The 27,985-nt window shown below is 43.8% G+C and overlaps 2 protein-coding genes across 4 annotated transcripts in view; one reads left to right on the top strand and one right to left on the bottom strand.

Annotated features, from left to right (window-relative positions):
* The first annotated feature begins 1,848 nt into the window (after positions 1-1,848).
* On the top strand, positions 1,849-27,441 carry LOC148349939 (anthrax toxin receptor 2-like). Its single transcript, XM_088355719.1, has 17 exons — positions 1,849-2,106; positions 4,543-4,614; positions 7,553-7,624; positions 7,693-7,774; positions 8,005-8,109; positions 10,247-10,315; positions 13,766-13,846; positions 15,786-15,846; positions 15,916-16,011; positions 17,887-17,956; positions 19,342-19,420; positions 21,234-21,329; positions 21,437-21,490; positions 24,889-24,984; positions 25,052-25,228; positions 25,306-25,386; positions 27,324-27,441. The coding sequence occupies exons 1-17, from the start codon at positions 1,973-1,975 to the stop codon at positions 27,354-27,356; spliced, it is 1,458 nt and encodes a 485-aa protein (XP_088211845.1). The 5' UTR covers positions 1,849-1,972; the 3' UTR covers positions 27,357-27,441.
* Positions 27,440-27,985, bottom strand: part of LOC148349940 (ras-GEF domain-containing family member 1B-B-like) — a 75,289-nt gene continuing 74,743 nt past the window's right edge. For all 3 annotated transcript variants that reach the window (XM_088355717.1, XM_088355718.1, XM_088355716.1), the window contains one exon: positions 27,440-27,949. In XM_088355717.1, coding sequence (XP_088211843.1) covers positions 27,916-27,949 — 34 coding nt within the window. In that variant the 3' untranslated portion in view covers positions 27,440-27,915. The remainder of the gene's footprint in view (positions 27,950-27,985) is intronic.

Raw genomic sequence — 27,985 nt, forward strand, 5'->3', positions numbered from 1 at the left:
TGTATTTTAATCACCACAAAGACCTGGCTCAGCCCAAGGATCCCTGATGCCGGCGTTCAGCTAGCCAGTCTCTCTCTACATTACTTTCTTTCATTTTACTTTTGTATAATGACAATAAAGACCATTCATTTCACTGCAATTCTGGATTCTGTGTTTTGATTTGTAGATCTACGGTTATTTTTTATTTTAGATATTAGATATCTGTAATGACGCATGATATATATAGTTGTCTTTTGTCCGGCTCGACATATTTGTCTCACACTCGTCGGCTATTTATGCTTCTAAACCTGCCAACTGTTTCGCTGTTGACAGACACTGGCCGACACTACCGGAAATGAAAAGCCGTGCCTTTCAGAATAAAAGCATGGTACCGTTTTTTGTAATAGTCAAGGGAATATATCATAGTATCGAATTAATTGTACATTTTATCCAGAAAAGATTATTAAGAAACAACCAAGTTCGCTCAAGGTAGTCAAGCAGGGATGGGCAAAGTACGGCCCGGGGGCCACCTACGGCCCATCGGGCTTTTTAAACCAGCCCGCTGAACGAAAATGGTAACAGTTTCATGAAAATATATATAATAGTAAATAAAGTACTACTCATAAAACCTTTTCGGTGCCAGCTTTGTCAAAGATGTTCCTTTGTGTGTCTGCTGCAAAAATTCTACTACAGAAATAGTACGTAATTGCTACAAAATTACTGCGAAACTAAATGTCAGTACTTGAAAACAGGGAAACATTTTCCTGTATATATACTACCCAAACGCTTCAAAAATACTACTACTGTCATACTATAATCAGAAATACTTCTACAGTAAGACAGAAATACTACCAAAACCTCAGAAATATATATATCCAGAAAAAGCCATAGAAATACTACTACAGAAATATTACATAACTGAATATCAATTATATTGTTTTCCTTTCATTCTGAAAAATATATATCTATACTACTTAAATACCTCAAAAACACTACTACTGTAATAGTATATTACAGAAATACTACCAAGACAGGGATTCATTTCCCTTTCATTCTAAAAAAATATATATACTACCCGAACGCTTCAAAAATACTACTACTGTAATACTATAATCAGAAATACTACTACAGTGATACAGAAATACAACCAAAACTTCAGAAATATTCTATTACAGAAAAAGCCACAGAACTACTATTACAGAAATACTACAAAACATCAAAAAAATTTAAAAAAAATACTACTAGACAGATAGATAGATTGATGTCTAGATATTCATCCCCGTAGGGAAATTTACACTTCCAGCGGTATCCTTGTGTTGAAAAATAAAATAACAAAATAAAGATATATAATACAAAAATACCTAATATAACGTGTTGATATAGAGTTTTTAAATAGTGCTACGGAAAATACACACTGTCATAAAAATAGGGTCATATGCAAATGTGGGGGCGGGGTTTTACTCCCCCTGGTTGGAGTTAAAGAACCTCATGGCATGAGGAAGAAATGATCTCCTCAGTCGGTCCGTGGAACAAGACGACTGTACTACAAGACTGTAATAATATAATCGGAAATTGTGACAGTAATACTATAATACAGAAATACTACCAAAACTTCAGAAATATACTATTACAGAAAAAGCCACAGAACTACTGCTACAGAAATACTACAAAACCAAATATCAAATTGAGCACTTAAAACAAGGAATTAAAACACTATCTTTCTTAATTGTGAGCGTCTTCAAACCAATTTGATGAGACGTACCTTATTAAAAACGAACCTAAAAAGAAATAGAACATGTTTATATGCAGACTTATAACGCTTTTATTTTGAAAAGCTTAGATGGAGGGTGTGGCTATAAGTCCGGAGCCGGCTGACTGTCTTCCATCAACTGGCGATTGACGTGAGGGACGTGAACGCACCGCGCCCAATCATGCTCCGCCGAGACCAAATATTCCTATCCGAAAAAAACCATCGCAGCTCGTAAATGAGCGAATGATGGTGCGTTTACGGACCTGGCAATTACGCTGGATTTCCTTATTGACGGCTGCTTTGGCGAGCGCGACGTTCACGGGCAGCGCGGAAGAGTCGTGCGATGGTGCGTTCGATGTTTATTTCGTTTTGGACAGGTGAGTGTTTCATGAAGATGCATTTACGTGCAGTAAAGTTGGAGCGGAATGGCAGCATGTTTTTGTCCTTGTATGGTTTTGTTTTAGTTTGTCCCTTCACTCCGACTTGTGGGAGGCACCAACTCATTAATCTTGTCATGACAACAAAGGAAAGAACTGGATGCCATGTACTACTTTGCTTGTGATTAGCCTTCCTATACATCCAAATAATATTTTCCAGCAGGGACAATTTTAGATTCTAAGCTTTAGGGCAGGGGTGTCAAACTCATTTTAAGTCGGGGGCCACACGATAGAACAAATATTCTGTCGGGGGCCGGACTAGTAGATTAAAGAGAAAGAAAAAGAGATATAAAGAAATAAGAGAAAGAGGGAGGGAAAAAGAGAGAGGACGGGACAAAGAAAGAAAAAGAGAGAGAGAGCGTGAGAAACAAAAGAGATAAAATGAGAAGTCGTGAGAGAGGAGGAAAGAAAGGGAGCGGAAGAAGGAAATCCAAAGAGAAATAGAAAGATAAAAGGAGAGAAAAGAGAAAAGAAAGTGCAAAGGGTAGGAAGGAAGAAAGAGAAAAGAGAGAAAAAAGGAAGTTAGAGCAAAGTAAGTTAAAAAGACAGAGAGAGAGAAAGAGACAAAGAGCAACAAAGGAGGAGAAAAAGAGAGACACAGAAAGTGAAAGAGACAGAGACAGAGAGTGGGAGTGGGAGTGGGAGAAAAGGGGTGGAAAAGAGAGAGAGAGATACAGAGAGAGAGAGAAAGATACAGAGAGAAAGAGAGAGAAAGAGAGAGAAAGAGAGAGAGAGAAAGAAAGAGAGAGAAAGAAAGAGAAAGAGAAAGAGAAAGAGAAAGAGAAAGAGAAAGAGAAAGAGAGAGAGAGAGAGAGAGAGAGAGAGAGAGAGAGAGAGAGAGAGAGAGAGAGAGAGAGAGAGAAAAAGAAACACAAGTACAGAGTCTTTGTTCGAGGCACCTTTCTTTGGCAACATCAAGTTGACATATTTCAACCTGCAGCTTGTTTTTCTCTTGCGCTTCTCTGAGTGTTGTCTCGCGGGCCGGATGCAATCCCTTAGCGGACCTGACCTGGCCCGCGAGCCGCCTGTTTGACACCTGTGCGTTTGGGGGTGCTGAGCACCAAGGGTGTAACTTGCCTGTTTTTGGGGGTGCTTGAGTAAACACGAAAAAAAAAAGTCACCATCGCATACCTTGGATTTCTTTTCAAATGCAATTGGAAATGAAATGAAATGATCTGCATTTCTATAGCGCTTTTCAAGTCAATGACTTCCCAAAGTGCTTTACAGTGTGCTCACATTTCCCAATAGTGGCCGTGCAGCCATGTAAGGCGATAACCTGCATATTGGGGGTATGAGGGGTTCAGTGTCTTACCCAAGGACACTTCGACATGTAACACGGAGGAGCCCGGATTGAACTGCGATCTCTTGATCCCAAGACGAGCGCTCTACCTCCTGAGCCACTGCCGCCCCAAATTGGAGAAGGGTCTTTTCGTCTTGCCGGCCGCACCCCTTCTAAAACCCTTCCTCCACTGCACTGTGTTTTATTGAAGTCACAACGGGTTGGACAAAGACAAAGGAGAAAAGAAACGCCCTCTGCCCCTCCCCCTGGGACGGTACCAACATTTTTAAACAAAGAAACAGGATACAATCCGATTAGAAATACACACTTTTGAGCAAATACGTTTAAGCCTACTTTACGGTTTCTCACAAGTTTTATTGGAGGAAAGAGAAAGGGCTGCGCCCACGATCGGGTGTTTGCTGGACCCGGGAAGCTAGTCGCTCTTGTACTCGGATGCTGCTCCGGACGCAGAAGTGGATCTTCCGTAGCGAGCGATGGCGGTGTCAGGGACGGAAAAAACGGGGCGGTAGCCGGGACTGTGAGAGCAAGGCGTGGTCGGGGTCGGAAGCCAGTCGTAAGCCAGAACGGGAGAGTAGACAGATTCGGGGGAATAAAAGAGGTCGTAAGCCGGGATGGGAGAACAGAGGTGGTCAGGAGACAGACGGGAGCAAAAACGGGACAGGTGGGAGTCAGGGTCGAAAAAGGCTTGCCTTGTATAAACAGAGGTTCGCAGACGGGATTGGGAGAGCAAGGCGTGGTCGGGGGTCGGAAGCGAGTCGTAAGCCAGAACGGGAGAGTAGACGTAGTCGGGCGACAAAAAGAGGTCGTAAGCCGCGTTGGGAGACCAGAGGTGGTCAGGAGACAGACGGGAGCAAAAACACGACAGGTGGGAGTCAGGGTCGAAAAAGGCTTGCCTTGTATAAACAGAGGTTTGCAGACGGACTGACAACAGGGGATCGACGAGACCGGGTTCAAATCCTGACAGGGAGCCAATCAGAACCCGGGATCTAGCTTGAAAGATGCTCATGATGTCTTTGCCACCAAAGTGTGCCTTCTTAAAGTGTGCCTCTGGGAATTTTTTATTTTTTTGGGTGCAGGTCCGGCAGCGTGTCAGGACATTGGCACGAGATCTTCGGGTTTGTGGAGCAGCTCACCAAGAAGTTTGTCAGGTGTGTAAAAAGCAGACTCATTTTTGTTCCCTTTCAAAACACCAACACAGACCTATGAAGTCAAACACCTTTGAAATGAGGACAGACCTATTTATGGAAAGCCCACTTCTTGGACAAGGCTCCCAAACACGTTCTGGTTAATGTCGAAGAGGGTGTGTGGGATCATTTTAGTTTCAATGGCGGGTTACTAAATATAAATTCATAATACCAGATGTGAAGGTAGTGCTGACTTGAGTCAGGACAAACACTGGTATGCGGTTGTCCATGTGGAACAGGACATTGGTGCTGGAATTCTATCTTTTTTTCCTGGAGCTCAGTGTATCTGATCTGAGATCATTTGGCGCCACCCGCCGCGGGTCTGAATTGGCTCCCGTCACTATTTGAACTCTGTCCTGTCAATCCCCTTTTGTCAGTTCGTCTGCGAACCTCAGTGTGTACTAGGCAAGCCTTTTTCGACCCTGACTCCCACCTGTCCCGTTTTTGCTCCCGTCTGTCTCCAGCTACAATCCGTTTTTATCCTGACTATGTCTGCTCTCCCGTCCTGACTTACGACCTGTTTTTGATCGCGACCACGTCTGCTCTCTTGTCCCGGCTTAGGACCCGTTTTGATCCTGACCACGTCTGCTCCCCCATCCCAGCTTACGACCTCTTTTTGTCCCCAACTACGTCTACTCCCCTGTTCTGGCTTATGACTCGCTTCCGACACGACAACGTTTTTGCTCTCCCGTCCCGACTTACAATCCGTTTCTGACCCCGACCACCTCTGCCCTCCCGTCTCGGCTTACAACCCGATTCTGACCCCGACCACGTTTTTGCTCTCCTGTCCCGGCTATCGACATGTTTTTCCGTCCTTGACACCGCCATCGCTCGCTTCGGAAGATCCACTTGCCCGTTCGGATCACAATCCGAGTACGAGAGCGACTTGCTTCTCGCGCCTAGCGAACACCGGATCATGGGCGCAGCCCTTCCTCTTTCCTTTAATAAAACTTGTGAGAAACGTAACGCCATTGGGTCCTGTTTCTGCTCTGGTCCTGACACATCTTTGACTCCTAACTGATTCAAGCAGACAGGAAACCCACAGAGGTGAATAGTAGATATAGCAGTGTAATACCTGACTTCATCCTCATCAAGCACTTGGGGTCTGAACAGGAATGTAGTCTTCCCCTGGTTTGCCAGCTCATTTTTCTTGACCAGATGTCGTTTTCCCAAGGCCAGTGGCCATCTTCCGAAGAAAACTAGCAGGAATGAGAATAGAATTAGCATAGGCGATCGTTAGCCATAAACACCAGTATCTATCATATGAATAATCTTAAAGGGGATTAGTCTCCAAAAACATGGTAGGCGATGGTAGGGCTAAACATGCAGAAAAACCCATCCTAGTTAGCACGTGTGCGGCACAGTTCTGAGGTCATGAGATCGAACATACTGTATGGAGTTTGCATGTTCTCCCCGTGCTTGCGTGAGTTTTCTCCCACATTCCAAAAACATGTCAGGTTGATTGGCCTAACCAAAATCAAATTCTCCCTAGGTGTGAATAAGCAATTGAGTTCTCTGTCCTTGTGTCCCCTGCCCACTGCCCGAAGATAGCTGGGATGGGCTCCAGCACCCACGCAGCCCTACTGAGGATAAGCGGTGCAGATAATGGATAGATGGATGGAATTTTGTCATGAGTGAAACCCCTTCTGTGTGTATATATACAACGGCACCTGACATCGACACAAGGAATGACACTTATAATACGCAGACTGCTGTCATGTCCAGCATGGTCGCCGTGGCGACCGGCTGGCCCCGCCCCCTGGGCACCAGCTGTAGCAGATCGTCTAATTTGCGTGTGTGCTTCTTAAAGGCGGGTCTTGGGTATTGCCGGTGGCGGGTTCATTGCGTTTTATGTTCTGCATTAGTCTGTTCTGTTTGACTTGAGGAAGCCTGTGTTTGCCCGTTCTGAGTAAAAGCCTGTTTTGTGAGTATTCCTAGTCTGAGTTCCTGTTTGCCTGTAAGCCTGTTTTTGTTTTGTTTTGTCCCTGATTGTTGGACGACTTTTATTTTCCTTAATAAAAGTAACTGATCGTTAACGTGAATGAGTTCACCCTTCCTGCCTCCTGCCTCCGATCTCGTGACAGACTGCGAGTCACATCGCATGGACATAAGCCATTGGATAGATAGATAGAGATAGATTGATATAGATAGATGTCTAGATAGATGGATAGATAGATGTCTAGATAGATAGATAGATGGATTGATGTCTAGATAGATGGATAGATGTATAGATGGATGTCTAGATAGATGTGTAGATAGAAACATAGATAGCTAGATACTTTATTCATCCCCGTAGGGAAATTCACACTTCCAGCAGTATCGTTTTGTTGTTTATTAACAGAATAACAGGATGGCCTCGGGGTGCTGTGTTGTAGTTTAGCAACAGCGGAGTGGATGACGTCACACGCTAGGCCAAAAGTTCGACATACCTGCGGCAGATGGAAATCTTTGTGCACAGGGTTACACCACGTCCTGTTCATGTAGATAGCAAGTCCGCCTCTTCTCCGCTTCCCGCAGGCTTTTGTGTCTCTGTCTGTCCCTAACAGCGCTGAAGCCGGGTAGCTCCGCGTTAGCGTCCGGGATGCTAGACGTGAGCCACGTTTCCGTAAAACACGGCAAACTGCACTCCTTGTACGCTTTGATGTTTTTCACCAGCACGGCCAGTTCGTCGGTCTTATTTGGTACCATGAGTACGGACGCTACCGAAGACTTATAACGCCGCTAGCCGCTTAGCTAGCTCCGGCTCCACATCCACGATAGGGCCCCCTCATTACGCCGGCACGAGAATTCTTCAGGGCAAGGTGTTGCACATATATATATACAACAGCAGTCAACATCGACACCAGCCAGAGAAACCCAAACACTGGGACTGCCATTTCTTGTGACCATGTTTCTTTTCCAGTCCCAGGATGAGAGTGTCCTACATCGTCTTCTCAGCCCAAGCCGTTGTGATTCTTCCGCTCACTGGAGACCGGTACCTCACACCGAAACCCGCCTTTTATCAGCTCAGTGTGTATTTTAACCCGCTTTCCCGGTTCCCAGGTCCCGGATCGATGAAGGTCTAAACAAACTGAGTCGGATCAACCCGGCTGGCGAAACCTACATGCACGAAGGCCTCAAAGCGGTACATAGTGTTTCACTCAAACAATCGGCCGGAGATGAAAACAGGTTTTGTTGACTCAGGTTAAGCGGGTTGGAAGGAGATTTTAGTTCTTGTCCAAATGATGCCAGAGTCAAGGCACAAGGTCCAGAGTTTCCCAGGGAACATATAGCGAATAACCTTTACCCTTTTTTGTGTCCGCTAATACGTAGCAAGCTATACGTTTTACACAGTTTTCGTCTTTCGTCTTTCAGGTATCGGAGCAGATGAAGTCGCAAACGGCGCCGTCCCGCAGTATCATCGTGGTTCTGACTGATGGAAAGCTGGAGGTTTACCCGTTTGAGCTCAGTGTGCAGGAGGTAAGACCAAAATACATACAAGGCCATGAAAAAGTATTGTTGTTTTTGGCGTATTTATCACTCAAATGCTTTTCAGATGACAACCCAAGAACTTATAAAAGGCAGTTTTAATATGGTGATTCCATTAATTAAGGAACTCAAAAAATCAAAACTTATCTGGCTCTATGTGTTACCCCTGAACCTAATGGTGAGTTGGGCCACCAACTGATGGCAGGGTGTCCTCCTTCAAATCTTTTTTTTTTTTATCCATTATTCCTGATAGTCTTTGGTCCCTTTTCTCTTCAAAGTCTTTATATTACATGTTTGACCCTGGAGTGCCATGTCTAATCTCGTTGCACACACAGTTTCATAACGTTGATATTAAGGTTTGTTTTATTGTTATTTTGATTCAGACAGTGGTTTTCTCGTTTTTGACAGTTTGTCTGTTACTCTATGGAGTATTTTTTGTAATTAAATACGATCCTTTTTGAGTACTGAGAGTTTCCTGCTTCCTGCGTTTGGGTCCACCAAAAATCATATAATCACCTGACCATGAAAGGATCCAAGCGCCCTGATTGTAAAGAGAGTCCCCGGCTGTAAGGAGATTCCCAAACCGCTTCGGCTTTGTGACCCGGATTCGAGGAGAGTCCAAGGCTGCGATGAGAGTCCCTGGTCGCTTCGGCTCCCAGCCCCGGCTACGTGGAGAGTTCCCAGCCGCTTCGGCTCCGAGGAGGGTCTCTTGTCGCTTCAGCTCCCTGCCCCGGCTGCGAGGAGAGTCTGAGGCTGGAATGAGAGACCCTGGTCACTTTGGCTCCCAGCCCCGGCTACGAGGAGAGTTCCCAGCCGCTTTGGCTCCGAGGAGGGTCTCTTGTCGCTTCAGCTCCCTGCCCCGGCTGCGAGGAGAGTCCGAGGCTGGAATGAGAGACCCCGGTCACTTCGGCTCCCTGCCCCGGCTACGAGGAGAGTTCCGAGGCGCTTCAGCTCGGAGGGGTTCTCTTGTAGCTTAGGCTCCTCGCCCCGGCGGCTAGGAGAGTCAGAGGCTGCGATGAGGGTCCCCGGTCGCTTCGGGTCCCCGGTCCCTTCGGGTCCCCAATCGCTTCGGGTCTCCGGTCGCTTCGGGTCCCTGCCCCGGCCACGAGGGGAGTTCCCAGCCGCTTCGGCTCGTAGGGGTTCTCTCGTAGCTTAGGCTGCCTGCCCCGGCAGCAAGGAGAGTCCGAGGCTGCCATGACAGTCCCTGGTCGCTTCAGGTCCCCGGTTGCTTCTGGTCCCCGGTTGCTTCGGGTCCCCGGTCGCTTCGGGTCCCCGCCCCGGCTACGAGAAGAGTTCCCAGCCGCTTCGGCTCCAAGGGGGTCTTTCGTAGGTTAGGCTCCCCGCCCCGGCTGCACAAAGAGTCCGAGGCTGCGATGAGAGTCATCGGTCGCTTCGGGTCCCCGCCCCGGACAAGAAGAGTTCCCAGCCACTTCGGTTCCGAGGAGGGTCTCTCGTCGCTTCGGCTCCCTGCCTCGGCTGCGAGAAGAGTCCGAAGCTGCGATGGGAGTCCCTGGTCGCTTCGGTTCCCCGCCCCGGCGACAAAAGAGAGTTCCCAGCCGCTTCGGCTCCGAGGAGGGTCTCTCGTCGCTTCGGTTCCCTGTCCAGTTGCTGCAGCCTCCGGTTTTTATATGTTTATTTTGGGCCTGTGGGGGGAGCTATTTTAGGGTCTGGCCCACCCCCATTCACCGGAAGGGCACCCAATCGGTTTGTGGTTATGACAGGTGTACCCAATCACCCCACACCTGTCCATTATTTGCCTGACCCTCCATGAAGACATTAAGAACAGCACCCAGTGTCGGTTGTTTTGTATTTCCACCTTTGTTTTCCCAGTCCCTCTCGCTTTCCGAGGTTTGTTTTTTTTGACATTTTTTGTTAATAGATACAATCACTTTCGACTACTGAGACTTTCCTGCGTTTGGGTCCATGCATTTTGTATTTCCTTAGGCTGTGTGATTTGAAACTGCAAGCTTAAACTGATGATCTGAAATTGTTGTGAGTGATCAATACGCAAAAAAACAAGGAAATCAGGGAGGGGGTAAATACTTTTTCAGGGCACTGTACACAGATGAAAAATGACGCCAACCTTGTTCAAGGTATTGATGTTTTTTTGTGCGCGTGTCGTCCACAGGCTGATAAAACCCGAAGTTACGGCGCTCGTGTTTACTGTGTCGGCGTCATGGACTTTGACCCCGAGCAGGTGGGCGGGGCCATATCGCTCAAAAACATGTTTTATTTTGTAGGGAGAAAGAGCTTGCATTTGATTGGAGGAATGCCAAACCGAGTTCCACTATAAATACTGTAAAATACACCAGTCATATTTATTTTGGTAGTCTGCTAGCTTGATGCTAGCACACAGACAAAGACAGCAAAAGAGCGCTAGGAAATTTAACATCAGAATGAAAGACTTTGTTTTAAATTATATTTTAATTTACATTTTTACTGCTTTCTGTCACGGTTGCCACGGCGCCCAATTGGCCCCGCCCGTGTGGCACCAGCTGTTCAGTGCTCTCACTCTTCCCTTGTCGGTCCGTCAACGAACCTCTGCCCCGCAAGACGTGGGTTCTGACTCGGTCCTGTTCCCTGTTTGTATTCCCTGTCCGGTAGTGTTCCCGTTTATTTTGTCCTGTTTAATTTCGGTTTCCAGTTTTGTTTCCGTTTATTTTTGTCCTGTTTATTATTTTCTCCGGTTTTCGTTCCCGTCTAGTTTTGTCCTGTTTATTTTCGATATCCTGATTCATTATCTATCCTCTGTCTTTCTAAAAATGAATGGGTCCAGAGTGCTTTAACAAAAAACAACTACATTTCCCACAATGCCTGTGGACTGTTACCGACAAAGTCATGGATCGGTGCCACGACACTCCAGCGTTTCCGCATCGATTGTGTCACGGTTGCCATGGTGCCCAATCGGCCCCGCCCGCGTGGCGCCAGCTGCGGCTCGTTGACAGATTGGCTTCCCTGCTATTTAAACCCATTCCTGTCACTCTCATTCTGTCAGCCCGTCAACGAACTTCTGCCCCGCAAGACGTGGGTTTCGACTCGGTCCTGTTCGTGTAGGTATTTCCTGTCCAGTTTTGTTCCAGTCTATTTTAGTCCTGTTTATTATTCTCTCCAGTTTTCGTTCCCATCTATTTTGTCCTGTTTAATTTCGATATCTTGATTCGTTATCCATCCTGTCTGTCCCTTCCTGTCCAGTATCTACCCCATCTGTCCAATATCTGCTCGGGCAATTGGTATCAATCTCGTCAGCCTCTGGCTTCCTATCATTTCACACCAGACTGCTGCCTAACGTGCATGGCTCCCCATTTCCCATAAAATAAAAAGCTTGTGTGAGAAACGTCACGCGTTTGGGTCCTGATCCTGTTCCAGTTCAGTGTTTTTCCTTTGTTGCTTTCCTAGAACGACTTTACATGCGCGGCCACAGAGTTTGCAACACCTGCAAACCGGTACTCGATGGGTGATGGAGAATGAAGAAAGGAGCAGATAATTATATATCTTAGCAAAGAGCGAAGCGGAGTCACCGAGGGCAGAATAACACACAATATATACATTGAAGGCTCCAAAAATGTTCCTGCCTCTCTGTGGTCACAAAGCGGCCCTTTGGGCTAAGTGGGCTGTAATTATGTTCCATTGGAGATTTCGGCGAGGAATGAAAGCTGCGCATACTCGCAGGTTAGTCGTGTTTACTCGCTGCTAAATTGAGTTTAATAGTCTGAATATTCCACGCACAACAATCTATTTACCAACTTATATCTGTCCGATATCAACTCGGGCAATTGGTATCGATCTGGTGGGCCTCTGGCTTCTTATCATTTCAGGCCAGAATGCTGCCTAACGTGCATGACTCCCCATTTCCCATAAAATAAAAGGCTTGTGTGAGAACGTCACGCGTTTGGGTCCTGATCCTGTTTTGGTCCCTGACACCTTCTCTCCTAAAAATCCGCCTTCTACGGCTTTTTTTTCCTTGTTTTTTCTTTTTTTTTTTTTTTTTTGATCCACAGAGTGCTTTGCGGCTTTGGAGGAGGAAGTCATTAGAGAGCTCTAATTCAATCAAGCCGCGCGAGCTTCCTGGAGATAAAAGCGTTTGATGTTATTATCTTCCTGCAGAAAATAAACAAATGTAAACGATCTAAACGACCCAAATTATAAATCAAATACATATACATACTTAGGAAATAAACACGGATACAAATGGCTCATTTTTATAATGACATAGAAATCAAAACAATACATTGTTACGTATGGTTGGTCGGTTGGATCCCCTAAGCACCGTTTCCTGTGGTGTGTCTTGGGCAAGTGCAGCCTGCTGGCAAATGCCAAAAAATAAATGTTTTGCATTTTAATTCTGATATGTCTGCAAAATGAAATGCATACACGTGAGAGAGGTTTTGATATATTACCTGATCTTTAAATGCATTTCTGTCTTTTGCTTTTTTGTATACACATATTTTGATTTATACTTCTTTTATAAACCCCGTACACCGGGATTGCCAAGCAAATATTGTTTGCATTTAATATTAAAGACAATAAATCTTCAATCTGACAATCTATTTACCAACTTGTGTTTAAAAATGTTTACCCCCTTGTCATGAACCAGAACAGGATCAGGACCCAAACGCGTGACATTCTCACACAAGCCTTTTATTTTACGGAGAACGGGGAGTCATGCACGTTAGGAAGCCGGTCTGGCGTGGAAGGACAGGAAGCCAGAGACCGACGAGACCGATTCCAATTGCCCGAGTTGATATCGGACAGATGGGGTCGATACTGGACAGGACAGACAGGATTGATATCAAAACGGTATATCGAAAAATAAACAGGACAAACTAGATGGGAACGAAAACTGGAGAGAATAATAAACAAGACAAAAATAGACGGGAACGAAACTGGAAACCGATATTAAACGGGACAAAGATAAACGGGAACAATACCGGACAGGGAATCCCAACAGGAAACAGGACCGAGTCAAAACCAACTTCTTGCGGGGCAGAGGTTCATTGACAGACTGACAAAGGAAGAATGAGAGCACTGAGCTTAAATAGACAGAAAGCCAATGTGTCAATGAACCGCAGCTGGTGACACACGGGCGGGGCCAATTGGGCGCCATGGCAACCGCGACATTACTATTTGATTGCATCTTTATATGTTGTTTTAAATGTATTTTCATATTTTTATTTTTATTTCTTTTTGCTTATATATGTACAAACAAGCAAAATGGCCCAATATTGCAGGGCCAATCTAAGATTGCATTAGGCAGCTTGGAGTGGTCAGGAGCTGTAGTACCCAATTTGGCTGCCAGAGCGTGTTACACGAAAGGAGACCACATGAAAGTGAATGTTTATCGATTTTGTTGGTATTTATTAGGGGTGTCTCGACACAAAACCTAGTTAAAGACGCTCGTGGAGACCTAGAGTACAATTGTGCAAATTGTCACGATCATCGGTTGCACGGTTTTGGAGCCTATAAGTCATGTACAAACACACACGATTTATAAAGTAGTTTAGATTATATTTAAATTTTTTGAAATCATATTTAATATCCATTTTTATTTTCACTTTTATTCATGGATTTATTTGAGCTGAAGTTAAGTATTGAAAATAATAATAATGATAATAAAAAAATGTATGTCTTGTGCCTTGTTTTCTTGCAGCTTGCAGAGATAGCAGACAGCAGCCAGCAGGTTTTCCCGGTGCTTTCGGGTTTCCACGCGCTCAAAGACGTCGTCGGCTCGGTGAGAAAAAATGTTGGGCAGAGGGCATATTTGATTTTGGGGAAGATTAAGGAAAAAATGGATGGTTTGTACGGGTACTTGAAAAATTTAAAGGTGCTTGAATTTCGGGTGAAAGTGCTTGAAAATGTTGACATGTTTCTCTACAAGTCTGCTTAAAAATAATGCAGACGCTTCTCTCTGCTGGGGTTGGCTTGGCCATTCTTCTTCCTTTGTGATTAACGGTAGCTGGCATTAGTTTGTTTGCTATTGTCCTATAATGTATCATCGCCCCCTACAGGTCATGCTCAAAAGGGCAGGTGCATGCTATACTCAAAAACTAAAATATTCTCAATTTAATCTAAAATCACATACGTCAATTGCAGTTATACATGATTCACAGTGGATTTTTTTTCTTTTAAAGGGACAGTGTGTAATATTTGGTGCCTCCTAGTGGTACAAAAAAACATTGGTGTGAATAACAGGCAAAACTAAATGAACTATTATACCATTGTTATATTTTTATAAATATTCCAAGGTGGAGAAATCTGTGTATTTTTACACAGTGCAATCCATACCTAGTACTAACCGCCATGTTTTTCTGGCATCTTGCTGCTACGCTCTGCTCATTTAGCACTGGTTTCCCTTCGCATTAGACTATACAGTGTAGAGGTGAGATCGGGTCTTAAAAATCCAACTCGGCCTGCGGGTATATAAGCCCGAACCTGCCCGGTTAAATTGATTCGAGAGACCGAGACCGGAGTAAACCAGAGGATCAGGACCCAAATGCGTGACATTCTCACACAAGCTTTTTATTTTACGGGAAATGGGGAGTCATGCACGTTAGGCAGGAGTCTGGCGTGAAATGATAGGAAGCCAGAGACCGACGAGATTGATACCAATTGCCCGAGCAGATATTGGACAGATGGGGTCGATACCGGACAGGATGGGACAGACAGGTTTAATATTGAAACAGGATATTGAAATTAAACAGGACAAACTAGACGGGAGAGAATAATAAACAGGACGAACATAGACGGGAATGAACTGGAAACCAATATTAAACAGGACAAAATAAACGGGAAAAATACCAGACAGGAAATACCAACAGGAAACAGGACCGAGTCAGGACCCACGTCTAGCGGGACAGAGGTTCGATGACGAACTCACAAAGGAAGAGTGAGAGCGTTGATTCCAATTGTCCGAGCTGATATCAGACAGATGGGGTTGATAACGGACTGGACGGGACAGACAGGATAGATAATGAATCAGGATATCGAAAATAAACAGGACAAACTAGACGAGAACAAAACTGGAAACCGAAATTAAACAGGACAAAATAAACGGGAACAATACCGAACAGGTAATACCAATAGGAAACAGGACCAAGTAAGAACCCACGTCTAGTGAGGCAGAGGTTCGTTGACGGCCTGACAAAAGGAGTGACAGGACTGAGCTTAAAAGACGGAAAGCCAATCTGTCAATGAGCCGCAGCTGGCGCCACACGGGCGGGGCCAATTGGGCGCCATGGCTACTGTGACAGTAAGCTATATGCAAAAAAGCGGAAATGACGTCTGACATTGGGGAGCTGGAGGAAGGAAGCCGTGCGTCTGTTACCCAGGATTGGATTTTGTGACTTGGAGTTCAACTGATGGTTTGGTAAGCATGTTCTTTATGATGGAGTCATCTGAATAATATCACTTTGGCGCCGAAGTGTAAAACTCAAGTTAAAGTACTGTTACTTTAGATAAATATTACTCTAAAAGAAGTACAAAGGAGTCATCTAAATAATTACTTGAGCAAGGGTTAGCGAGAGAAAAGCCCAGTCTCAGTGCCATCTGGTGGTCAAATATTACACACTGTACCTTCAACGGTACTGGAAAATTTCCTTTGAGAGTGCCTGAAAAGTGCTTGAATTTCGGTCATGGAAAAATATCAACTCCACATCGTCTCGTCTCCTCAGATCCTGAAACAGTCCTGCTCCGAAATCTTCTCCATAGAACCTTCCAGCGTTTGCGTCAACGGTGCGTCATCTAAATTGCCGAATCGGCAAAATTTTTCATAATATTCGTAACAAATATGACGCCGCGCAGAAACTTTCGACGTGGTGCTGAGAGGAAGCGGCTTGGGCGGATCGAAAAGGACGGAAAACGTCCTTTGCGTCCTCACGGTCGATCAAGAAACAATCCGTGAGTATGAGAAGCCATTTTGTTGTTGTTGCGATGTTGTCATGACAACCTAGGTCGCAGGTCAGCGATTTTTGTTCATGATTGGCGCCATGGTCTAGACCAGGGGTGTCAAATTCATTTTAAGTCGGGGGCCACACGATAGAACAAACACTCTGTCGGGGGCCGGACTAGTAGATTCAAGAGAAAGAAAAAGAGGGATGAAGAAATAAGAGAAAGAAGGAGGGAAAAGCAGAGAGGGTGGGACAAGGAAAGAAAAAGAGAGGGAGAGAGCGTGAGAAACAAGATAAAAAGTCCTGAGAGAGGGGGAAAAGGAAGGAAGAAAGAAAGCCAAAGAGAAATAGAAAGACAGAAGGAGAGAAAAGAGAAAAGAAAGCGCAAAGGGTATGAAGAGAGAAAGAGAAGAGAGACAAAGAGCAACAAAGGAAGAGAAAAAGAGAGACACAGAGAGTGAAAGACACAGAGAGGGAGAAAAGGGGTGGAAAAGAAAGAGACAGACAGAGACAGAGAGAGAAAGACAGAGAGAGAGAGAGAGACAGAGTTAGAGAGACAGAGAGACAGAGAGCGAGAGAGAGAAACAAATACAAGTACGGTGTCTTTGTTCGAGGCACCTGGCTTTGGCAACATCAAGTGGACATATTTCAACCTGCAGCTTGTTTTTCTCTTGCGCTTCTCCGAGTGTTGTCTCGCGGGCAGGCCGCATTCAATCCCTTAGCGGGCCTGATCTGGCCCGCGGGCCGCCTGTTTGACACCTGTGGTCTAGACTCTAGACCCTTGATATTTTACTATCTACTATGTATAGCAAAGAAAGAGGGGCGGGAAACCGAAAGGTCTCGCAAACCCTAGTTCTCGGGTTACTAAATGTGAGAGGATGTGGAAGTAAAGCGACTGAGTGGAAGAAAGAGGCGACCGGAAGGATGCAGTTTTTGTGGTTTTTGCTACATTTTCCTATTTTTTCTTTTCTTTGGGATATGACCAGGGTGGGTAGATAGATGTCTAGAAGTCTAGATAGATAGATAAATAGATAGAGATAGAAGTCTAGAAGTCTAGAGAGATAGATAGATAGAAGTCTAGAAGTCTAGAGAGATAGATAGATAGAAGTCTAGATAGATAGATAGATAGAGATAGAAGTCTAGATAGATAGATAGATAGAGATAGAAGTCTAGATAGAAGTCTAGATAGAAGTCTAGATAGAAGTCTAGATAGATAGATAGATAGATAGATAGATAGATAGATAGATAGATAGATAGATAGATAGATACACACCAATCAATTACATTACGTTACATTCATAAATTACATCAGGCCCTTTGAGGACAGCTATTACACGAATGAGGTCCTCAATCAAAATAAGTTTGACATTTGCCTTGTATAAGGGCCCTGAATGATTTACATATACATGCTAAATAGCCTAATTTAAATTGATCGTGTACTTATAGACATGTCCTCCTTTCAACCCACTTGAGCTGAGTCAACGAAGCCTTCTTTCATCTCCGGCCAGCTTAAATTTCTTAGGACAAATCACAATGACCCATCGCTGGTAAGCTATTTCAAGAACTGGTCCGTGGGCTACTCAAGTGACCTAGGTACATGTTACCACCTCGGATCTCAAGCCTGCCATGTTTGTTGCTGGTTGCTAAGCAACACACAAGGAAGTAGCCTGTTGCCCTAGCAATAAGCATGGCTTTTTCAGAGGGTGAAACAGAAGCTGCTTTAAACTGACTGTAGCCAAAAGGACAGAGGACGCATTGTGAGGGGACACGAGACGGACTGGGGCAAAATACGCGAAACTTTGTGACTGGATGTCTACTTCCTGTTTACTGCGTTCCTGTTTACAAGCTCGAAAAACTTACATTTTGCTTAATTTTGTTTTTCTAGGCCAGAAAGCAAGACTAGTTAGAGAAGGTTACCTGCTGTGTCCCGCCCCTGTGCTGCACCAGGTCGGAAAGTGAGTAGAAAATAATCAAGTTCACACTAAATGACATACTTCCAGCTGGTCGATTGGAGTAGCAGGTGGATGCAGAGATGGGGGGATTAAACCTATTTTAAAACTTGCACTTACAAAGAAAGTCATTTCCTTAGAAGACTTTGTTGCTTTAATCGCTTGATTATTTTTTATTAATGTCCCAATTCCTTAACAAGGGTAGTGATTCTTGTGCCGTTGTAAAGTAGGCTTAAACTTATTTGCTCAAGGTGTGTATTTCTAATCAGTTTTATGCTCTCTTTTTGGCATTACCTAGTTTTCCTGTCTTTGTTTAAAAGTGTACTGTTCCAGGAGGGGATGGTCGTTTTCTCTTTGTCTCAAACACTTGTGACTGCAATAAAACACAGCGCAGAAGGAGGGGGTTTGGGGGGTCAGAAAGAGTTGGGCTAGCGAGGAAAAAGCAGGTAAAATCCTTGCATTTCTGACCCTCTTCTTTCTCCAACTGCATTTGTAAAAACTCAACAAGTCTCATGCCTGGTGTATTTTCTAGCGTTAGCCAAGTTTTAAAGCTCTCTCACAAGTAAGTGGTCTGTTTTAGACCCAACAGCCGGCCTTGTGTTTCTTGATCATTGCAAGTTTTGTGACTATGGTTATTAGAATTTACTTTTCGCTTTTGCATCACTGAAAACCTTTGGACCATAACCAGTAAAAACAGTACCATCATGCAGTATTGTATCCCTGACTCGCAAAGTTTACAAAGCATACAAGACTGGATGAAAAAAAGAGAAAGGCATTATGGGAGGTAGTTCTGCCAATAGCATGCACATTTCCAAAATGAGGGTGGGATAAAAGCAAATAGGTGCAGTGATTTTTTTCATGAAGCCTGTTTGAACTCAGTTAGGTATTGTTAATACTTGAAGAGAAAACTACGTCAGCCTGAGTTTTAAAAAATAAAATAAAAACTGCGTCGCACAAAGTCACACAAACAAAAAGTCAGTGTTGCCTTTAAGGACGGACACAAAGTCGGAACTTCTAAACCCACAACAAATCAACGATGTTTTTTTTTTTTTATGCATCAACGTAAATACAAATTTCATAGTGCCCTGTTTAGGTGTAGCATACACCTATACCATAGAGTGCCTTATAGCTCAATGCAATACAAACTCATGCCAGCCGCCGTTAATCACGAGGGACGAAGAATGCAATGGCAAAGCCAGGCCACCAGAGAGCAGTGTCTACATCGTTTTTAAGCAGACGTGTTGCGAAACATGGCATAAATGCAAGCACTTTACCCAAAATGCACTTCACCCAATCCTTGAAAACTGAACTTTAAAAATCAAACATTTTCAAAGATTTCAAGCACCTTTGTGAAACCCGAAAATAAAAACCATTTGTGGATACCTTTGCAGAGCCGTCGAGGTGCTGGTGAGTTTGAACGACGGTCAGTCGTACATTTCAGCTCCCGTCAACATCAGGGCCACAAACTGTGTGAGTATCCGTTGAAACGGGTTGCGATGCGGCACCACACCACAAGGGGCGCCCTTATTTTGTGTGCTTCTTTTGGCGACACACTTTGTCCTACCTGAATGAAAAAAAACAGTGCGTTACAAATAGTAATGGGAATTCCAGCTTGAAAGAAAAAGAGCGGCAACAGAAAAATCTAGGCGAAAAAGAAATGAAGGATGAAAAAAATAAAAGAGGAAGGAAAACAGAAGAAAAGAAAATAATCTGCATATGTCACGGTTGCCATGGCGCCCAATTGGCCCCGCCCGTGTGGCACCAGCTGCGGCTCGTTGACAGATTGGCTTCCCTTCTATCTAAGATCATTGCTCTCACTCTTCCTTTGTCAGTCCGTCAACGAACTTCTGACTCGGTCCTGTTTCTTGTTGGTATTTCCTGTCCATTATTGTTCCCGTTTATTTTCATCTCATCTCATTAGCTACACCGCTTATCCTCAGTAGGGTCGCGGGGGTGCTGGAGCCCATCCCAGCAATCATCGGGCAGTGGGCAGGGGACACCCTGAACTGGTTGCCAGCCAATCGCAGGGCACACGGGGACAGACAACTCGCTCGCTCATTCCCACCTAGGGACAATTTGGACCGGCCAATTCATCTGAAATGCATGTTTTTGGAATGTGGGAGGAAACCGGAGTGCCCGGAGGAAACCCATGCAAGCACGGGGAGAACATACAAACTCCGCACAGGAAGTCCGGTAGCTGGATTTGAACCCACGCAGGAGGTTCCCAAGACATGAACTGTGCCGCACATGCGCTAACCACTGCGCCGCCGTGCTGCCCCCCGTTTATTTTGTCCTGTTTGATTTCAGTTTCCAGTTTTGTTTCCGTCTATTTTTGTCCTGTTTATTATTTTCTCCAGTTTTCGTTCCCATCAAGTTCCTCCTGTTTATTTTCGATTTCCTGATTCATTATCTATCCTATCGACCCCGTCCGTCTGATATCAACTCAGGCAATTGGAATCGATCTCGCCGGTCTCTCGCTTCCTGTCTTTCCCCGCCAGACCGGCTACCTAACGTGCATAACTCCCCATTTCCTGTAAAATAAAAGGCTTGTGTGAGAACGTCACGCATTTGGGTCCTGATCCTGTCTCGGTTCATGACAGCATATTCTGTATTATGCACAAAATAAAATAAATAATGAATACAAAGGAAACATCTATAGAATTATTCTACTAATTTATAATGTCATAAATTTGTTTTACCTCTGCCGTCAACTTTTATCTCATTTACCGAGCAACTTTAGAATTCCAGTGTGTAGTATTTGACCACTAGATGGCAATGTTGTCTAATGCTGCTACGCAGTGCTCTGTGGCACTGGTTTTAATTCACGACCTCTAGGTAGGGATTCCATTATCTAAAAGAAATACAAATTTATCGACCTATTTTTTTTTAATTAACATTGGTATTATTTTCCATACCACACACTGTCCCTTTAATGTCAAGCAACCGAGAATCTCTGAAAAAACACTCAACACAAAATATTTTCAGTGCAATAACAGAATGTGAAATACAAGATAAAGAAACTCTCAGAGGTTTGAAAACAAAGAAATCTAATTGGAATATTTGTAGATTTCTTAAATAAAATTGAATATACACAACAATTTTAACCTTTTATTTCCGCTTCAAAAGGCATATTGAGTCAATATGCCTTTTGATTGGTCATTAATTGACCAATCACGAGAGTTGTTACTGAACGACACATCAGTAGTAACAAATGACAACGATATCATTCAAAATGTCCGTTTTATGAAATTTTTCCAAAAAATGTTGATCTTTACCTCCATAGTCAAGTGGCACTTGGGTCTTGTGGCTGCTTTTGGCGTTTTTGCTGCTGCTGGTTTTGGGTCTACTCTGGTGGTTTTGGCCCCTGTGCTGCACTGTGGTGAGTTCACGGAACGGGGAAAAAAACGGACAATTTGCTGAAAAACACAATGATGCAAAAAAAAAAAAAAAAAAAAAAAAAAAGAATTTCAATGTACCTCCTTGCAGGTGATAAGGGACCCCCCGCCTTCTCGACCGCCTCCTCCCCCTCCTCCTATACTTGTGAGTAAACAACAAATTACAAATGTGTTAAAAACTACGATAAACCTTCGCTATCCTCATTTTTAACTATTTAAAACGAATTTTTGATTGGCGAGTGCAACACTGTCACTTAGTGGCTAATATGAGTACTGCAAGCACAGCAGTCGAGTTCGGTTTTGTTCGTCTCACTCAAGTTGATACTGTAATACAGAAAAAAATCAAAGGGAATGGACTATAAAATGATATATTCAGTACAACACTGTCACCCAACGGCTGATGTTAGTACTGCAAGTACAGTATGAGTTGTTTTGTTTCGTCTCAAGAGCTAGCTAGCTACGTTTTCAATACTGAAAAATACAAAGGGATGGAAACATTTGAGCGTAAAAATGTGTATTCACACACACACGTGACCCAACAAAGTGACATCATGACGGATGGCGGTAAACCGCAGTAAACATGGCGCCCTGTGCGTGGGGCCAGTAGACGATAACAAAAAGCTGTATCATTTAACATCATTGGTAACGATTAGTCAAAGGAATATTGTGCAGCAGTCGGATGAGGTGGCTCACCTTGTCGGAAAGCACAAAGGGCTTCGAAAACCTGAGGATAGCATTAGCAATGCTAGCTACCGAGCCATAAGGCCTTGCTCCCGACATATCGTCGCATCTAACCAAATCGTCCAATATGCTCGACTTCATTCCACACCATCTCTACCGTTATACCGTAAATGGAGTATACCCATACACCCGTGCTGATCAAAAAGCTTATAAAAGTCTGGATGCTTACCAGTTCTATTGAAGTTTTCTCTTCTTAATGTTAGTCTCTCATTTTATCTGTCGGTAATTCGGCAGTTTGTTTTGTCGTGATAAGCTTTATGGTAGAACATGTAAAAGTTTTTAGTACAAGGAATATTTGGAAGATAATCGTTTTGTATCCCTGGTTAATCACCACAAAAGCAGCTTATTTACATAGTAAGAAATGGCTAACATAGCTATTTTGAGTGTCTTTTACATGAGTTGTACCTATTTAACATAAAATTGCTCTGAAATACATCCAACGTACCTTGTATGTCGCTGCAAATCCTGGAAAACTTCAGGGCTGCTCCGATAAAAATGGCCGTCTTCAGTCTTCATCAAAAGGGATACAATTCCAAATCGGGCTTAGAACCTTGTCCACCTCACAGCAATAAATTGTAAAAAGTGGTGGTTATATTCTTCTGTCGTTGTTGATATTTGTGTCAACTGATATCCTATTTCAAGTGCTGACCATAGGGTGCTTTAGCCGTCCATCATGGATCTCATTCTGCTGGGGAAGCTGTATACTGTACGGTGCTCATACAGTACAGTAAAAAGACAAAAACCTTCCTAACCCTGCTCAAAATCGCCACCTGGTGGTTGTTTGGGTTACTGGTCAAATGTAAATAAAAGTAGTTGGATTATCATTCAATTACAAACCTGTCCTTTTCTACGTTTTCCCCATCTTTTCTACCGTTTGGATCATTTCAAATTATGTACACGATTTAACAATTTTCATACAGGAAATTGAAAAAAGAAAAAACATCTTAACTGGATCGTCTAGTCTAGTTTCTGCCCCGCAAGACGTGGGTTCTGACTCGGTCCCGTTTTCCTGTTGGTATTCCCTGTCCGGTATTGTTCCCGTTTATATTTGTCCTGTTTAACATAGGTTTCAGGTTTCATTCCCGTCTATTTCTGTCCTGTTTATTATTCTCTCCAGTTTTTGTTCCCGTTTCATTTCGATATCCTGATTCATTATCTAAACTGTCTGTCCTGTCCTGTCTGGTATTGACCCCATCCGTCCGATATCATTTCGGGCAATCGGAATCGATCTCGTCGGTCCTCTGGCTTTCTGTCTTTCCACGCCAGACCGCTACCTCACGTGCATGACTCCCCATTTCCCGTAAAAAAAAAAGGCTTGTGTGAGAACGTCACGCGTTTGGGTCCTGATCCTGTTCTGGTTCTTGACAGCATATTCTGTATTATGCCCAAAATAAAATAATTGATAAGGAAAAATCTATATAATTATTCTACTAAATTATAAAGTCAAATTGTTTTCCCTCTGCCGTCAACTTTTATTTCATTAAAACTTTTTTTATACCAAGCAACTTTGGAACTCCAGTGTGTAGTGTTTGACCACTAGATGGCAATGTTGTCTAACGCAGCGGCACTGGTTTTAGTTTGCGACCTCGAGGTAGGGATTCCATTATCTAAAACAGGGGTGTTAAACTCATTTTAACTCTGGGGCCACACGATAGAACAAACATTCTGTCGGGGGCCAGACTAGTAAATTTAAGAGAGAGAAAAAGAGATAAAGAAATAAGAGAAAGGGGGAGGGGAAAGGAGAGAGGGAAAAGGAGAGAAGAAAGAAAAAGAGAGGGAGAAAGCGTGAGAAACAAAAGATAAAAAGTCTTGAGAGAGGGGGAAAAGAAAGGGAGAGGAAGAAATAAATCCAAAGAGAAATAGAAAGACAGAAGGAGAGAAAAGATAAAAGAAAGCAAAAAGGGTATGAAGAGAGAAAGAGAAAAGAGAGAAAAGGAAAAAGGAAGTTAGAGCAAAAGAGGTTAAAAGACACAGAGAGAGAAAGAGACAAAGAACAACAAAGAAAGACAAAAAGAAAACACAGAGAGTGAAAGAGACAGAGACAGAGTGGAAGAAAAGGGGTGGAAAAGAGAGAGAGAGAGAGAGAGAGGGAGAAAGAGACAGCAAAAATTACAAGTACAGTGTCTTTGTGAGAGGAACCTGGCTTTGGCAACATCAAGTGGACATATTTCAACCTGCAGCTTGTTTTTCTCTTGCGCTTCTTCGGATTCAATCCCTTAGCGGGCCAGCCAGTTTGACACCTGTGATCTGAAAGAAATACAAATTTCTCGACCTCAAAACTGCCACCTGGTGGTTGTTTGGGTTACTGTTCAAATGTAGATAAAAGTAGTAGGATTATCATAAAATTACAAACCCGTTCTTTTTTACGTTTTCCCGTTATTTTATACGTTTTTTGATCATTTCCAACTGTGTACGCGGTTTAACAATTTTCATACAGGAAACTGAAACAAAAAACATTTTAACTGGATCGTCTCGATTGCTAGTAGCAGACGATGTCATCGTGGATTGCTAATATGGTTGCATTTTTCTACGTAGTCTGTTTTGCCCTGTGAGTAAATAGGTGCTGCCTTGTGTTTGTAAGGTTTATGAACGAGGGGAACAAAACGGCTGAGATGGACAAGTATGCAAATAAATACTCTATTATGCATTGAAAGAACTAATGAGAATAATGTATACTGTACCTTTAATTGTTTTAACAGTACCTACTCTCTCAGGGATTGTTAAACCAATCAAGAGTACAGAACACTTGTGAAAAAGCCGTGAAAACTATCACTTTTCCTTCCCGCTGCTTTTATTTTGTAGGAGCAGGAAGAAGACTTGTTCCCTAAACACAAGTGGCCTACGGTGGACGCGTCCTATTATGGTGGGCGGGGCCCAGGCGGGATCAAACGCATGGAGGTGACGTCGAGTGCGAAAATAAATGCCACTTTTCAATCTTTTGTTGACGTTTCCGTTCCCGTCGCAGGTACGCTGGGGCCAAAAGGGTTCCACGGAGGAAGGGTCTCGCTTGGAGAAAGCCAAAAACGCGGTGGTCACCATGCCGGATCCGGCGGACGAGGATTCCGTGGTGCCCCGACCGCTGCCGAGGCCCCCGCCCGTTTACCGTTCCCGACCGGAGTCCAGATGGTACGCGCCCATCAAGGTGAGATCCGCGGTGGACCCGAATTCTGAAAATCGATGGATCAAACGTGTCCTCCATAAATGTTTCGTGACCTTCAGGGGCGGTTCGACGCGGTGTTGGCGTTGTTGAGGCAGCAGTACGACAGAGTAGCCATTATGCGGCCCACGCGGCAAGACAAGGTGGGTCGTTCGAAATGTTAACGTTTAAGCTAGGCTGGCAACAAAGGAGTTAAGTTACAGCTTGAAAACTAACACAACCGAGATATCCCATATCCATTTTGCTTTAGTCTTCAAACCATTCCGATATATCCATCTACATTTCTGGGTAATGTCATAGAGGTTTTTTTTTTTCTCCAGACATGTGTGTGCAGATGAATCATTTGACCCAAAACGATCAAATTTCAGCAGTCTTTTACTGTAAATTCTGTGCTCATGTTTGTCTCGTCGATTTTTTCGATCCACCGCTCTCAGCATCAGTAGAAAACATTTTAGAAAAGATTTAGAACATGAATCACGCTTTTACACAAATAAATTGATACAAGTTTCCCCTTATGATGCGACAATTTGTCTCCTGAGGGAATAACACTAATGGATTACGGACAAAACGGTACAGTTCGTTTTAGGCAGGCCACAATGGCTCGCTTAAGCATTCCAGACCCCCGAAAAAACCTTTGCCTGTAGCACATCTTTGCAATAGCCAACTGGGGATAGTGGATCACAGCCAAAGCAGTGCAGTTCATTCCAGGCAGGCCACAATGTCAGGCTTCAGTATCTAGACCCGAAAAAAAGAAAGCGCTCTGCCGGCTCCTGTTTTTCTTTTGCGATAATCGACCGGGGGGATAACGGATCACAATGAAAACAGTGCCGTGCATTTTAGGCGGGCCACAATGACATTCTTCAAAATCCCAAAACAAAAACAGAAATCACTCACGTGGCCCCTACTTTAGGCAGTAGTCAACTGGGGATAATGGATTGTGGCAGAAGCATGGTAGCTCATTTTAGGGGGGGGTTATAATGATCACTCCAGCGGTCTGAACTGGAAAAAACAGATTCTGCAGGCCTTTGTTCTCAGTAATAGTCGACTGGGGATAATGGAAACCACAACTGTGCATTTCATATCAGGCACGCCAGAATGGCACACCTCCTGACAAAAGTGTCTTCTGCCGGTCCCTACTCCCAGCAGTAAAGGATTGGGGATAATGGATCGCAGCCATACGTGTGCAGTTCATTTTAGGCTGAAATAACAGCAAAAAAAAAAAATAAGAGCCACCAGGCTTGGTAAAAACGCACCTTCTGTCGTTGCTTGCAGCAACATGCAATCGGGGATAATGGATTGGGGAATATTCAACTCGCTATCCAAAAAGGCTGAATAGTATTAAGTAGCCAGGGATTTACAGTAAAATATTTTTTAGTAAATTCCTCAACGGGCATTTCATGCAGCTACATTTTATGACTAAATTACGGGTTAAATAAACTGTCAGGACCAGAACGGAAACAGGACCCAATTGCGTAACGTTTCTCACAAGTTTTATTAAAGGAAAGAGGAAGGGCGGCGCCCACGATCCGGCGTTCGCTAGGCGCGGGAAGTAGATCGCTCTGAACGCAGAAGTGGATCTTCTTTGGCGAGCGACGGCGGTGTCAAGAACAGAAAAACGGATCAGTAGATGGGCCAGGAGAGCAAAAACGTGGTAGGGGTTGTAAGCGAGTCGTAAGCCAGGATAGGAGAGCAGACGTGGTCGGGAACAAAAAGAGGTCGAAAGCCGGGACGGGAGAGTAGACGTGGTCAGGATAAAAAACGGGTTGAAGCCGGGGGACAGACAGGAGCAAAAATCAGGTGGGAGTCAGGGTCGAAAAAGGCTTGCCTAGTGTTAACGGAGGTTTGCAGATGGACTGACCAAAGAGGGACAAATGGGAGTGGGTTTAAATAGGGGTTTCAAATGGGCTTGCACTGATAAAATAAGTTAACCACTATTTATTATCGCAAAAATAAATTCAGACCTCTGCCTCCAACCAGGAAGGGATTAGGCTTACAGATGATGCACGGCTACATTAGAGCAAATTTTTTTTTTGTGCAACTTTTCAAACTCACCATTTTTTTCTCTTCTAATCGTCCGCAGGGCCGCTGCATCAACTTTACACGAGTCCACTGAATCTACTTCATCCAAAGACCCCGTTTTAGTATTCTGTTTGACAATATGTACATATTATTCTTTAAATAAATCGACACCGAGTGTTGTTGTTTTTTTCCAATTTATTTTGGGGGAAAATATAGAAACTATTCACAAAAGCTTGGATACAAGTGCCCCGAAACACGTCATACACACAATACATGGAAAACATCGTATAAAACATTTTGAACATGGAACGAGCTTTTTTTACACAAATACATCGATCCGGGTTTCCCATTTTGAGGAGAGAAGGTCTCCTGAAGAGATAACACTTCCGAAAAAGCTTAACTGCTGTTTACAAAACCGACAAATCCATAAACATTCATTGTTCTACTTTTCGGGAATACGTTAATAATACTGAAAAAAAAACACGCCGATTCTCTAGGAAAGCTGTATTCACGTATATAAAGCTGCACTTTTTTGTAGTATGTGGAAAATAAACGACTTATCTGGAGAAATTGCAGACTCGGCAGTTCCAGGAACGTAAAAACTTGTCATGGAGCGTTTATGGTCATGTTTATTTACAAAATCGGGATCGTCCTCACGATCGATTCTCTCGATGCAACAGGGAGGATCTATGGAAAAGGGAGAAAAGATATATGAATATCCAT

The sequence above is a fragment of the Urocampus carinirostris genome, chromosome 16 (assembly GCF_059441175.1).
Source record: "Urocampus carinirostris isolate Australia breed hairy pipefish chromosome 16, RoL_Ucar_1.0, whole genome shotgun sequence".
NCBI lineage: Eukaryota > Metazoa > Chordata > Actinopteri > Syngnathiformes > Syngnathidae > Urocampus > Urocampus carinirostris.